The following is a 15427-nucleotide window of genomic DNA, read 5'->3' as shown; positions in this document are numbered from 1 at the left end:
GGAGTACAAACTTTCTTAGTCAAAGTGGCAAAGCTTTGGAACAAATTACCAGCTTTCCTGAAAAACACTACTAATCAGCTTTTAGGAAAGCACTACAAACCTGGCTATTCCCTTGCAATAATGAGTAAAGATCTATCCAATCAATAGCAGCTCCATTCTTGAGAGGTAAGTGCCATGATACCTTGTAGGTTAAAATGCGCACTATAAATAAATCTGCAATGGGTTTGTGAAAGACTAGTGAGCAGGTAGTTAAAAAACAAAAGTTCCATTAATTAAAAACAATGTGTGTTTTGACGAAGATGAGAAGAACCATAGTGTCCCATTTTGCAGCGGGGATTGCCAGAGATTACAGCTTTGCACTGGTGATCTAAGTGTTAGTGTGGGAGTTTCTAGTACCTATAATTCCTTTTATCAGTGGTTCGAGGTATCTGATAGAGACTTCTAGTTGCAGATTCCATACCTTTGAATTCTTGTTTGGCGTCACTTGATCCAGAAGATTTTCGTGAACTGTAGGTGGCGTTGATCATCCCCCGACACCAAGGACCAGTTTGCAGCAGGATTTGCCATCACCTTCCCACTGGCAATCCATCACTTCACACAGGTGGGTTTTGCAGATAGTCCGAAGGGGCTACTCCGTCCCCTTTGAGACTACCCTCTCCATCTATGCCACCATTTTACAATCTGATGATGGAGGATAATCTGTCACATCTCCGCGAGGAAGTTGTAGCTCTCTTGGTCAAGGGAGCAATAGAGAGAGGGTTCCAGTTTCAGAAGTAGGCCGTGGTTGCTATTCCTGCTACTTATTGATCCCCCCAAAATTGACAAGGGCCTTCACCCTATCCAAGACCTTCGATCTCTCAATCTCTCAAGAAGAAATTCAAGATGCTCACCTTGACTCTGGTCTTGTCTGCCTTGGACCCAGGAGACTGGATGGAAGCGTTGGACTTGCAGGATGCTTATTTTCACATCTCCGTCCTGCCTACAGATGTTGTTTGCAGTTCACGGTAAGCCACAAGCACTTTCAGTTCACTGTGCTCCCCTTTGGCCATACCAGCGCCCATTGAGTGTTCACGAAGATGGTGGCGGTGGTTGCAGCTCACCTGCAGAAATCGGGGGTTTTAGTGTTCCTCTACCTCGGAGAACTTTAGAAAAGGACTGTGCAAGACTGGAAGAAACCAAAGATGGATCTTGACAGAAGAGGACCTGCAAAAGAAGGGGACCAAGTCCAGTTTGAGTTGGAGTGTCCAGCTGTGGCAGGAGCCACTAGCCACCCTTCTGTGGATGTAGGACCAGGTAGACGATGGATGAAGAAAGTCAGCAGTGAAGCACACGGGCAGAAGAGGAGTTCCAGAATTGCTGGGAAACCACCAACAAGCTTTGGCAAATGCAAGAGTCAGAAGGTTTTGCAAGGCTGAAGAGGACTGGCAAGGCTCAGGGGATATGACCCAAAGAGGGGAGTCCGAGGTGGCCCTCAGCAGCTGTGAGTCACAAGAAGAGGAGGCAGGCCCACAGGTGACCCTCGGGCAGCAGCCACAGAAGTCGCAGTGAGACCCACTCAGCACACCTGAAGAGTTCCATGTCGCTGGACCAGCAGGCAGGAAACTGCTTTGCAGAAAGGAGTACTGGGCGCTGGTGCTACACGGAGCCTGGAGATTCCTTGGAGGAAGAAAAACAAGCTTTGGTAGAGTCATGGTGCAAAGGGGTACTGTCCTGTGAAGAGAGGCAAGGGCTTACTGCCTACCAAGTTGGAAAGCTGGTAAAGAGGACAAAGGGGACCACTCCAAACCACAACCTGTGATGCAGGATTCACGCAGTTCCAGAGGAGAGAGGATCCACGCAGCTGGTTGTCATTGCGTTTGGTGCCTGCAGATGCAGGGGAGTGACTCCTTCACTCCAAGGGAGATTCCTTCTTACTTCTTGTGCAGGCTGAGGATTCGTCGCCCTCGGAGGATGCATAGCCCGGGAAATGTTGCAGCTGCTGGAAGGAGCCGGAGAAACAATGTTGCCGAGCGGAGATGTCGCTGGAGTTGCAGATTGTTGGTTCCCGGACGGGCCAGTTGCAGTCCCGGTGGCCAGAAGGTGAAGTAAACGATGCACAGGAGTTGTGCTGGAATCTTGCACGTTGAATCTGAGGACCCACCCAAGAGGGAGACCCTAAATAGCCCAGGAAGGGGGATGGTCACCTAGCAAGGTGACAATCTATCAGGATAGGGCTGTGACGTAAGGCCTGACCTGGCCACTCATGCTCACAGGGCCCTTTGCCCACCTTGGATTCAAGATGGCAGAATCAAGTGGCCACCTGGAAGAGCTCTGGGCACCACCCCTGGGGTGGTAACTTACAGGGGAGTGGCCTCTCCCCTTTCCACTGTCCAGTTTCATGCCAGAGCAGGAACTTGAGGTCCCTGGACTGGTGTTTGTGCAAGGAGTGCACCAAATGTTCCCTTCAGAGCATTCCGGTGGCTTGAGGAGGCTTCCCCTCCCAAGCCATGTAACGCCTCTTTCCAAGGGAGAGGGTGTTATCTCCCTTTCCCACAGGAAATTCTATGTCTGCCTTTCCCTGCCTGACCTGGTCAAGCAGCAGGAGGAGAGAAACCTGTCTGTGGGGTGGTAGCAGTGCGGGCTGCCCAGAAAATCCCAGAAGTCCAGTAGGAGCAATGGTGCGGGTCCTCAAAGGAGCCCCCAGAGTGCATGGAATCATACAACCAATACTGGCAACACTATTGGGGTCTGATTACGACATGTTTGATACCAAACATGCCCAGGCTCCGAGTTACCATTATGTAGCTGGACACAGGTCCAGTACACAGATAAAATGGCTTCCCTCCACTTACGAAGTCAAGTGTAATGGAGCTTGAGTTCGTAGGGGCACTTCTGCTCACGTAGGGGTGCCCTCACACACGGGTACCCGTACCCTGCCCTCTGGGCTAGGAAGGCCTGCTGTACAGTGACTTGGTGTAGGGACCTGTAGTGAAAGGGTGCATGCACCTTTTCACGCAGGCTGCAATGGCAGGCCTGCAGACACATTTTGCAAGGGCTCACATGGGTGGTACAATACATGCTAGGGACTTGAATGGGGGCACCAGTATGCCAATTGTAGGGAGTGCTAAGTCCTGAACAACCACATTTAGAGGGAGAGAGCACAGTCACTGGGGTCCTGGTTAGCAAGATCCGAGTGAACAGTCAAAACACACTGACCCCAGGAAAAAGGAGTGCTAACCATGCCAAAAAGAGGGTACTTTCCTACAATACCAATGTTTGAGCCTCTATCCTGGATTTCAGTGTGAATGACTAAGGCTGCTGGGCCTCATGGACCCCTGCATCCTGCTGATGACACTTTCCAGATAGCATATACAGTCTCTGCAGTGGGACCTGAAGTTCCAGTGGGCACAGCATCAGGGGAATCTCACATACCTGGTTCAGATGTAGGAGAGATCTGAAAGAAATCTGCAGTGGTGTTTAGCGAACTTAGATTCTGCGAAAGGCAGATCCTTCTGCCTTCCCCCAACCAAATCTGACAGTAGTGATAGATGCCTACTCAATCCTGGTATGGGGTGGTCATCTGAGAGAGGTAGAGATCAGAGGAATCTGGTCTCTGGGGGAAACAGGACTGCACATAAACATGCTGGAGCTCATTGCGATCTAGCTTCCATTGAAAGCCTTTCTTTTCTCTATCAAGTGAAATATTTTGCAGTTGTTTACGGACAACACCACTGCCAAGTGGTACTGCACCCAGCAGGGTGAGGGTTGTAGATACTTTTTTAAGAGGCTCTTGTCCTCTGGACATGGCTGGAACAGCAGGGTGTTTCCCTGGTGGTCTCTCCGAACACCAGGGCGGACGAACTCCACTGAAAATGCCTAAAGGATCACTAATGGCATCTCCATCATGCAATGTCAGGAGTTTTGCGTATTGGAGTTTCCAAGGTTGCAGTCACTCGGAGACGCTTTTCATATTGAGTGGAATTTAGGCCTCCTGTACCCTTTTCCACCCGTACCGCTCCTGCCCAGAGTTCTCAAGTAGATCATGAACAACAGGGCCCAAGTAATCCTTGTGGCTCTGGACTGGGCACAGTGTGTGGTATCCCGAGCTGCTGAGCATGTTCATTGATCCTCCGATGAGACTGCCCCTTCGGGAGGATCTTCTGTCACAGCAGCAAGGGAGGGTTCTTCACCTAAACCTGGCCACTCTCCGCCTTCTTATGTGGAGATTGAGTTGCGGCAGTTGGCAGCTTTTGACCTTCCTCCCAAAGTCTGTAATCTAATCTTGGTATCCAGGTGTCCCTCCACCAAAGCGGTGTACGCCTATTGTTAGAAGAAATTTTAGGCATGGTGCACACACAAGTCTGACTGCCTTTCTCCCCTTCTCTCTGAGGTCCTATTCATTCTTTCCCTTGCCCAGCAGGGCTCTGCTATGGGCACTCTTGGGGATATTTGTCTGCTATATCTGATGTTTTGCAGATATCTGATCAACCGTCTTTATTTAAGTCTCCTATTTTACATAGGTTCCTTAAAGGTCTTACACATCTCATTCCACCATCCCCAGTCATTATGCCCCAATGGGATCTGAATCTGGTTCAGACTTTTTTTTTTTTTTTGTGAGCTCCCCTCGAGCCTCTCCACAATTGTCCTCTGAGGCTTCTCACGTTGAAAACAGCATTCCTTGTGGCAATTATATCTACCTGCAGAGTGAGTGAGCTGCATGCCTTATCTAAGCCACCCTACATTTCCATCTAGCCTGACAATGTGGTGCCTTGCACTCTGGCTTCCTCTTTGCCAAAAGTGGTTACGCCATTTCATGTCGGCCAGTCCTTCACCTTGCCTACTTTTTATGCACCCCTACATCCCTCCAAGGAAGAGGAGAAACTCCACCGCCTGGAACCAAAAAAAGCATTGGCGGTCTACCTTGATTGTACAAAAGAGTTTTGGGTGGATGATCAACTCCTACCCACTGGTCAAAAAGCAAGCACCTGAAGGTTTGTGTCCTCATTGTTCCCGAGCTACAGCTGAAACCACTGTATTAGCACGTGGAGTTCCAGTCCTTGACATCTGTCCGACGGCAACGTGGGTTTCTCTACACACGTTTATCAAACACTACTGCCTGGACAATCCAGTTGGTAGGGATGGGTACCACGTCTGTTCGGTCCTGCAGAATTTTCTGGTATGATCTTTGTTCGCAGACCTCCTTCTGGGGATGTATTGCTTGGGTATCCATTCACAATTAAGGAATCTGCAACTAGAAGTCTCTAACCGATGAACAAGTTTCATAGCTTTGGTAACGCCTTATCTGGTAGAGACAATATCTAGTTGCAGATTCCTTACCTATCCTCCCCACTCTGCGAACTGATTTCTAGGGGGTAGGGACTTCCCTTTAAAGGCCTTAGTTGGGACGCAGCAGTTGTCAGTGTTCTTCATGGCTCAGCATTTCTGGTGTGGAAAATCGTGAAAAGAAACTGACATTGGCACACATGGGTAGGACCCGCAAAGTCATTTCTGCCGCTGACTGTTGACTCTGAGCCAATCGGTGCCATCTACTGGCACGCAGGGGTACTGCTAACAAAAATCTTCAGGATCCAGAATGATGCCTGGGGAGAATTCAAAGGTAATCTGCAGCTAGATATACAGGGAGTGCAGAATTATTAGGCAAATGAGTATTTTGACCACATCATCCTCTTTATGCATGTTGTCTTACTCCAAGCTGTATAGGCTCGAAAGCCTACTACCAATTAAGCATATTAGGTGATGTGCATCTCTGTAATGAGAAGGGGTGTGGTCTAATGACATCAACACCCTATATCAGGTGTGCATAATTATTAGGCAACTTCCTTTCCTTTGGCAAAATGGGTCAAAAGAAGGACTTGACAGGCTCAGAAAAGTCAAAAATAGTGAGATATCTTGCAGAGGGATGCAGCACTCTTAAAATTGCAAAGCTTCTGAAGCGTGATCATCGAACAATCAAGCGTTTCATTCAAAATAGTCAACAGGGTCGCAAGAAGCGTGTGGAAAAACCAAGGCGCAAAATAACTGCCCATGAACTGAGAAAAGTCAAGCGTGCAGCTGCCACGATGCCACTTGCCACCAGTTTGGCCATATTTCAGAGCTGCAACATCACTGGAGTGCCCAAAAGCACAAGGTGTGCAATACTCGGAGACATGGCCAAGGTAAGAAAGGCTGAAAGACGACCACCACTGAACAAGACACACAAGCTGAAACGTCAAGACTGAGCCAAGAAATATCTCAAGACTGATTTTTCTAAGGTTTTATGGACTGATGAAATGAGAGTGAGTCTTGATGGGCCAGATGGATGGGCCCGTGGCTGGATTGGTAAAGGGCAGAGAGCTCCAGTCCGACTCAGACGCCAGCAAGGTGGAGGTGGAGTATTGGTTTGGGCTGGTATCATCAAAGATGAGCTTGTGGGGCCTTTTCGGGTTGAGGATGGAGTCAAGCTCAACTCCCAGTCCTACTGCCAGTTCCTGGAAGACACCTTCTTCAAGCAGTGGTACAGGAAGAAGTCTGCATCCTTCAAGAAAAACATGATTTTCATGCAGGACAATGCTCCATCACACGCGTCCAAGTACTCCACAGCGTGGCTGGCAAGAAAGGGTATAAAAGAAGGAAATCTAATGACATGGCCTCCTTGTTCACCTGATCTGAACCCCATTGAGAACCTGTGGTCCATCATCAAATGTGAGATTTACAAGGAGGGAAAACAGTACACCTCTCTGAACAGTGTCTGGGAGGCTGTGGTTGCTGCTGCACGCAATGTTGATGGTGAACAGATCAAAACACTGACAGAATCCATGGATGGCAGGCTTTTGAGTGTCCTTGCAAAGAAAGGTGGCTATATTGGTCACTGATTTGTTTTTGTTTTGTTTTTGAATGTCAGAAATGTATATTTGTGAATGTTGAGATGTTATATTGGTTTCACTGGTAATAATAAATAATTGAAATGGGTATATATTTTTTTTTGTTAAGTTGCCTAATAATTATGCACAGTGATAGTCACCTGCACACACAGATATCCCCCTAACATAGCTAAAACTAAAAACAAACTAAAAACTACTTCCAAAAATATTCAGCTTTGATATTAATGAGTTTTTTGGGTTCATTGAGAACATGGTTGTTGTTCAATAATAAAATTAATCCTCAAAAATACAACTTGCCTAATAATTCTGCACTCCCTGTATATTCTCTACCAACTAAGATGTTACCAAAGGTAAGTAACTTGTTCCACAAATTAGTCCCTTTATTGACATCTGTGGAGCCTAGCTTTCCAAGGTCAGCACTCCAAATGGAGGCATAAACTCCTGGGACTGCAATTGTTCACTTTAATATTTTCACTAGTTCTTCCCTCTTGTGCAGTGAGATTTAATGTCCGTCTTTCTTTTGGTTCCCAATAGTCTTCGGTATACTCGCTGCCAATTAGGGTATGATATTACATGAGTTGTGCTTGTCTTGCAGAGCGATCTCTGGGCTAGCCATTTTCCAGTCCAGCAGGCACTCAGCTATACACATCTGCTACAATTCTTGGTTCAGACTTGAAAGTGCATACATAATATGGGTCATAAGTCGGGGACGAAGGCTGCCTCTCTTTTACCACTCCTTTACCTCAAGAAATTGAGTCTCCCATCAGAAGGGACATGTAAGATGTTCAGTAGCTAGGCTAAAATGATCTGTTGTGAGGTCTCTGCTTATTCCTTTTAAGAGCCAGTTACTTACCTTTGGTATCTGTCTTTCTGGTTAGTACTGTCTGTAGATTTCTCACTTTTTGAATATCCCAGGTGCCACATTGGATTCAGAAATTTTGCATTAGTACTTTTGGCTCTGTCAGCTACAACCCCGGATATTTATGTCTCCAGAGCCATATAATTCCTGTTTTTTTTCTGAGCCCTTTGTGACTGAGAGGAGTTGTGCAGCAATTTGACATTGGATATGCAGTGCTACAGTCTATTTTATAACCTTTTTAAAGTGACTTCTTTGACCATCCCTCACAATGTAGAGGGTAGGTTGGTTCCAGTGAAGAATGTGCAGTTGGATAGAGTATTCACCAAAAAGATAGTTACCAAAGGTTACTTGTTCTTTTGATGGATTCTTCTACCTGCAGATTGATCGCCTTTTCAAAAAATACCAAAGCAATGCTCTTCCCATTTGGTTGGTCTGAAGGAGTGGTCACACCAGAAAGACATGTAACACCGGAATGAGAGAAGTAGCCCACTCCTCATACTTCTGAATGCAAGCATTAATGCATGCGGAGCGTGTGAAGTAAAGCTGTTGCTGCATGGCATATTTGTCCGGGCTCTTTTTTGCACTGATTTGCGATTCTTCTTACCTACTTATCTGACAAAAAGTCAACATTCACATCAGTAAACCTTGGTCATGTCGACATAACTGGCTGCCTTCTGAGGGTTAAACCTATGCAGTCTGTCCTCCTTGGTGGGTTGGGTAGGCGGAAAGAGTTGTGCACTGCCTCATATGGAATGGAACAACTGCCTTTGGAAAAGGAACGCTGCCCCTGTTCTCAGAACCAGTTTGCCTGGGAAGAAATAATTGAAGGGGGATGGACACATTGTGCTCACAACTAGCTTGCGTGCCAAGCTGACATGAAGGCCACTAAACACAGGTTGAACAGCAAACGTTACGACTGGCAGCTATCATGGGCTTAAATGGCACCCCAACCAAGAAGGTCAAGACCAACTTAAGGTCCCATTGAGGTGTAGAAGTGGATGGAGGAAAACTGACTGCTCCTTCAAAAACGTCATCATGTGGGATATTAACAGAGAGGGTTTGACTGGCAAACATTGCTAAGGCTGCAATAGCCCTTAACTGTGCTCACTTGCTGGGTCAACGAAAATGCAACACAGCCGCACCATCAGGGGATCAGTGCCCTCCCTCATGCTCCAAGGAACAAAATGGTTTGGGGACAAACCACAATGATGACATCGACCACCTCCAGTGGCAGGTGAAATGACCTTTGATGCCTCAGTCCCCAGGTGTGAAGGTGGTGACTATTGTGGTTGGGAAGTAGGACTTGTCTCTTGACTGTGAGACGAGATCGACAGTGTGTCGGAGCTTAAAGGAATGGTGGGGGAGGGGACCACAGTGTCAGAAGGTTTGTATACTACACAGTTCTGTCAATCAGCAACAACAGGAATGACTAATTGCCACTCTTGGTGAAGCTTGCTCAGAACTCAAGGGGTCAAAGGTGTGGAGATGAATAGAGTAGTGGAAAAGGGTCACACACCTACACACACACCTCTACACACACACACCTACACACACACACCTACACACACACACACACCTCTACCTCCTGCAGTGGAACCTAGAGGGCTCAGAACAGCAGGCAGTACACATTTTCATGCATGGTGACGAGATCCATTCATTGAGGAGTCCCCAGGGACAAAAAATGGTTTTATAACCTCCATTTATGTTCCACAAGGTGACGCTGACTCAGATTGTCTGCTATCCTGTTCAAGGAGCCTGACAGCCCTATCTTGTGCACCTAGGTCCTGGACCATAGTTTCAGTGACTAGATCCTAAACTACCTTGCTTGATCATGTACCACATCACAGTTGTTTTGTCTGCCCAAGTCCAGCACAAAAGAAAGGCAGGAAGGCCTTCTGGGGCATGCGAATCACATGCAGTTAGAGCAGTCGCCTGCAATTACAGCAAGTTGATGTGTAATCCTTGCTCCTTCGGCTCTTCCAGGTAGTCATCCCACCCTAAGGTCGAGGCCTTATACTCTTGAGGGAGGAGTAAGCCTTTTTTGACAGATGAGCCACCAAAATGCACGGCCTTTAAACTTGCCTGCACATTCCCCTCCAAGCCAGACGTGTCTACAAAGTGCCGCAAAAGACCGCAAGGCCCTTGCCAACAAATTCAGTGTTAAGACTTGCTCAGAAAATCTGCTTTGCTGTACCTTGGTAGTCCCTGACCACATCTGCTAAGTTGTCTTATAAGCAGTCCTGGAGGTTCAGCTTCATCTCCTATAGCATTCTATGTATCTGGCCAGCAAGCGGGAGGAGTTTATAGACCTGAGTGGAACACTCCTTCCCTATTGCCCCCATTTTTTTTTTATATTCCCTGTTAGGAGGCAGAGTAGGGAAAGAAGCACGGTTCTGCTTAGTACATGATAAAGTCTACACCACCAGGCTCCCTGGTGAAGGATGAGAAGACAAGAAATCTGGGTTCCCGGATGTCTATAGTGGCGTGTCATCCGTCCACTGATGGGCCAAAGTAGGCATTGTCGGGACACCCGCTGAGTTCCATTAGTGCCTCATTAGACCGGAATAAGGCCTTAAATGATTTTCTCTTCTGACGACTTAATAGCGAATGACAATGGCAACTTCAGTCTTGACCCGGAGCACTACTGAAGCTGGTCCTGGCGCTCATCACATGTGCCAATACTATCTTTGCCTCTTGCTCTGCAATAGCTTGAGAGTGCACGAGACTGCGCTTATCACACAACTTCAAGTCCTGCCTAGACCACAAGCAGACCTAATGGGGATCAGAAGTGGAGATCTGTCCATGACTGGTGTGACGTCCTGCCTAGTACTACAAATATTAGAATTATTTATGATAATACTTCACAGAGAGCAGCTCCGGATATGTGTGGAAAAAACTAAATTGGCGCAGGGGTGACACTCTAAATCTTCTGTGAAGTGGGACCACCTATTTCCGAGACTGAGCCAAACACCACCTACCAGCGCCGGAGAGCTATCGCAAAATTGCCAGATCCAGTCTGCAAGCGCAAATTTCCACATCCAGTCTGCCTCCTGGGGATACTCAAAAGGTGCACCTGAAGTTTGAATTTTCCCCAATAGAAACGCTTTGCCATTTCACTTTTCTTGGATTTATTTTAAATGATAATAAATAGATTTATTTTTAAAATAAGAAGGTGAACTAAGTTAAGCAAGTGATTCCAATGCCAGGCACAAACAAACCAGAAGAGGTAGTCTCCTTTGTATGAGTGCCCATGGATCCTGCACACCAATATTCAGTATTGGACTTCAATTAAGAAATCTAATTGCAAAGTAACTGTATTTCTTTCCTTTTTCTGATTAATCTAGCCTTGGCAGTTCTGAAGATCTGCACGATTTGAAAAACACTTAATATTTTCAGCTAAGGGAAACCGAATTGTAAGATTCCGTAGGTTTCCTGGTTTGCAGTTTTGTAAAGTGGTTAGTTGGGATGGCTGGTAGCAGACTTCCGTAGCTGTGAGTATTTGCCAGAACCACTGATGGCGTTGAGCGGGATGGTTCTGTGAAAGGTTTATGCTGTTTCTTTGCAAGACGTTTTTTCTGGTTTCATTGCAGCATTTGATTTCCTTTTCTTTCAGGTGTCCAAGAAAATCTCAGCTATTGCAACACCATCTCCCAAACGTGCTAAACTGGAAAAGCTTTCGGCAGCTAAGAACATTAGAAGCATATTCCCCTTCTTGGAGAGCTGAACACTGATGAACTATTTACAAGACACGTCTACAGTCTTAAAACAAGCCTTCTTTGAGCTGGGATTCGCGACCATTCACAAGAGGCGTTGGAAAGCATAAACTACATTATTTCGTTTACTTTTTAAAGCCTATGGATTTGGTTTCACTCCTTAACGAGCAGGACAAGGGCGCTTTAAAGTGATTCTTGTAGGCCTTACCTTCCTTTGGAGGTGTACTGTTTTTTTTGTTTACGTGACCACATTTCATAGTTGATGCTAATTTGTCCACCAGCTTAGAAGTGTAGTACAGCAGCTTTACTTCATCCACAAGGTTTGTGCAAGCTCGCCAGCAAGTTGCTCCATAAAGCAATGGTAACTACCCAGCACAACAGATGAGTGTTTTCCCTTGCAACACGTTTGATGATATTTATGTGCAGGGTTTGCTGACCTTTGGTTTGGGAAAGGGAGCACTTTTAATTGCTTTGGTTGAAAGTTTGTTTTTAACTAAATACTGCTGATGTCCAGCAGATCAAGTATAGTTTCGGATTGCAAAAGCAGGTTCCAAGACTGTGATGATGCTGGGCACAAACTTTGTAAGCTTCATTGTTGCTGGCCATGCTGGACGTGAGTGGAGCACTTTAACCAAACCGCCCTACCTTCAATAGTGGGAAGTGGGAGTTAAGAGATGAAGCAAGGTAGAAAGGCATAAACATGACCATTGCACACTTTGTAGTCGGTCTGCTACAGCCTCACAAGTGGTGAATGTGTTCCTTCAGACAGATTTGACTCTCTCCTTTTAGTATCTTACTTCTGCATTTCACTATTACTAGTATGTATTCTTTGCAGTATGAATGGTTGGCCACACATGAGAATCCTCCCACCCCAAAAAAGAGACCTATCGAAAGAATTCTGTGCAAGTGGTGTCTCTCAGTTGTTGAACAATGATAACACTCTTGTTTATAATTTGCAGCTACCTCAGTCTACAACTGCACGCTTCCTTTTCGTTCTTATTAACTTTGTTGTTTCCACAACATATGTCGGTACACTGATTTTTGGTGAGGACTTTGAACGTTTGTCGTTTTTTCACACCGCAGTTGGTATCTTTATAAGCGGATACCTTTATGAACCAGAGAATCATAAACCTGTTGTGGTTGCTGTTAGTATCTACTATGTGCGGGATTTCTGTGGACTATAATAGAAGTGATTTAGAAATAGCATTAGGTGCAGTTCTGTTCTTAACTGATTAATAGATACGTATAGCACTTTTTTGTATTGGGGAAGTGACCAAATGGTTGGTTGTTCCTCAACGGTTGCCAGGAGGCCTTAGCTGAGCGAGGTCAGGATACACATTTTCTTAAATAATAATTCCACTGAATTCTGGGAGTTAGACCATGGTGTGTGTTTGCCTTTGTGTATGTTAGAGTTGAGTTTGATATCATTGAGGTATTTGTTCCGGATTGCCTGAAGTTACTTGGTGACTTTTTCTTTTTTTTGTCAGAAGATGAAAATCTCTGCTACCATAGAGCACTGTGTCTTTGGACCACTCTACTATGGTGGTGCTGTCTCTTAGGTGAAACTCAAGACATCGCTCGTACACTTTTTAAAACAAAATGTCCTTTTATGATTTGTTCCGCCCAGGGCACTGGCAGTAATGCAGTGTGTCTAGTACTTGTTAGTTTTGATCGATGAGCTTTTCACATTATTATACTGCAGTTTCTGGTGTCATGGAACTTAATTTAACTTAACGCATCACTTAAGGATATGCAAAGTGCCTCTGTAGGCTAATGTTTACATCACTGTCTTTTTCAGTGAACAGGGCTGCTTTTGAACTCTTTAATCTCATTCAAACATCCACATACGTTTTTTAAGATGCACTGTACTTCCTGTGTCATATTTCGTTACGACTTTGTCGTAAATACACGGGGATGTGGGAACATGGGCACAGGACATTCTCTCAACCAAAGTGTCAATTGTAAACTTTGTAATTATTTTGCTAGTGGGAAAACGCTGGTTCAGTCTTTTGTAAACACCTTAACTTAGAAATTGTTTGAAAATCCCATCTCTCAAAGTACAAGTTTTCTTCATCCTTTTACCAAATGTTGAAGAGACTGATATTAATCTGTGGGTGAGTGGCAGATGTACATTTGTAATTTTGTAAATTTTTTGTCAGAATTTTAATGTAAATGTATTTTATCAATAACTCGTTTTTATACGTTGTCCAGTTTTATAAATAAATGTGTTTCTTAAGGAGACTGGAGGAACTGTTGGTCTTTTAATTTATTGAGAAAAGATAAAATCTCAGCAGGCCTTAAACTTAGTTTCTGATTTTTTTCAGAGCAAATATAATAGTCATCGGCTTTCCAGTTTGATGAAGCAGTAAATAACTCCGCATAGTCATAATGCTGTCATCTGCTGTTTCTCACTTATGAAAACTTCCTATTTGTCACAAAACAGTCAGTGGTTCTGTTCGCAGGTTCACTTGAGCTTCACCCACATTCTCTGTGCTACTTGAACCATTTGTGGGCCATTGTGATTTGATTTCCATCATTAATATTTTGACACTGTACTGGAGAATGTTTTTGCTGTGAATATAAACATCCTGCAATAAGGCCATATGTTTCGTGGAGCTGTTCAAAAGTGGGGGATCGATTGGTGCATTTTTAGGTTGAGTTTAAGCAGCGCACATGCGCTATCTCTCAACATGCTATAATCTAATCTGTGGCCTTTCACCAGACCCATCACTTTCATTTGTTCCTTGGACTGCCTTTCAAAATTCCTTTGGTTTCTTTGGTAAATGCTTTACAGTTGTCCCAACAGGGTGTCTGGAGACTGACCCTGTTAAATGGACCAGTCCACTTCTGGTCATTTATTGTAAGTGTGGTGCACTACTTTTCTTTTGCCTCAGCTCCCAGTGCTGTCGCCCCCGCACGGCACAACTTTTAGTAAATGCAGTTGTAATCATTGAGGTAGCGTGTGTTATTTTGGAGGCCTTAATTTTTACAGCAAGATGCTTCTTCACGGCCACCACGCTTAATGTTTTAGCCTCGTGCCAATCTTTTATTTACACAGTGCAGTGCTTGTTTTGAGCACGGCACCCGCTTCCTAACAGGCCACGATGGTTTGTTGCCATGTATTGTATGCAATACAGGTTTCCTTCGCATTAAGGACACAGTGCATGCAAAGTGTTGCGACACATGCAGATTGACTCAGCAACAGCAAAAGTATACCGCAAAGTGATGATTTTTCTTTCAGCTTATTTCGGCTGCACCATCCGCTCCGTTGCTTGCTGCCCGGCCCCCCCTCTCTTTTCCCTTTCCCTCATCCCTCCAGCTGCCTTACTTTAGCACAGCCTCAGATCTTGTTTTCTTTTGGCTTGTTATCCTTGCGGCCCCACCTCCTGCTCATTTGCTTGTTCATTATTGCAGAACGGTAGTTGTTTGGTTCAACTCGAGGAGCGGAGCGCAGCTTTACTCCAGTATTGGAACTTTCATAGATTCACATGCTTGAATCCTTCCAAGTTTATTTATTTCATGAATTACATGCATAGCCAATACATTAAATAATATAAAACATTAACAGTAAAGTTCCTAAATAGAATTAAGATCATATCAATTATACAATCACAGTAATACCCCTGAAACATTACATATCAACATTTATCACAAAAACGATCTAAAATTGTTCAAGTATAGCAGGTTAAAAAGAGAAATTTAGCCTCTTTTTTGCAAAACATTAAGGCTCAAGTAAGACCATAAAGCGCATCAAACAGTGCAAATCGGTACCCAAAAGGAAACCACTCATGTTGAAAATCCCTAGCGCCGTAGTATTTTCTTCGATAAGCATGTTTGTGCAGCGTAAACTTCCAGTCCGAAATAAAAAGCGATCAGTAAAATCCAAAACAGCCAGCCCACAGCACATCAGGGAAGCATTATAGAATATCAACGGAAACTGCCCATACAGTAATAGGAAAAAGAGAAACCCCTCTCCCTTGATACAGATAAATCTA

At 45.0% G+C, this 15427-nt stretch overlaps 1 protein-coding gene across 3 annotated transcripts in view; it reads left to right on the top strand.

The window, feature by feature from the left end:
- CLSPN (claspin) overlaps positions 1-13671 on the top strand; it is a 270119-nt gene extending 256448 nt beyond the window's left edge. For all 3 annotated transcript variants that reach the window (XM_069223824.1, XM_069223822.1, XM_069223823.1), the window contains exon 25: positions 11333-13671. In XM_069223824.1, coding sequence (XP_069079925.1) covers positions 11333-11443 — 111 coding nt within the window. In that variant the 3' untranslated portion in view covers positions 11444-13671. The remainder of the gene's footprint in view (positions 1-11332) is intronic.
- Positions 13672-15427: the final 1756 nt, after the last annotated feature.

The sequence above is a fragment of the Pleurodeles waltl genome, chromosome 3_1, assembly GCF_031143425.1.
Source record: "Pleurodeles waltl isolate 20211129_DDA chromosome 3_1, aPleWal1.hap1.20221129, whole genome shotgun sequence".
NCBI lineage: Eukaryota > Metazoa > Chordata > Amphibia > Caudata > Salamandridae > Pleurodeles > Pleurodeles waltl.
This window is presented reverse-complemented; position numbering and strand designations above follow the sequence as displayed.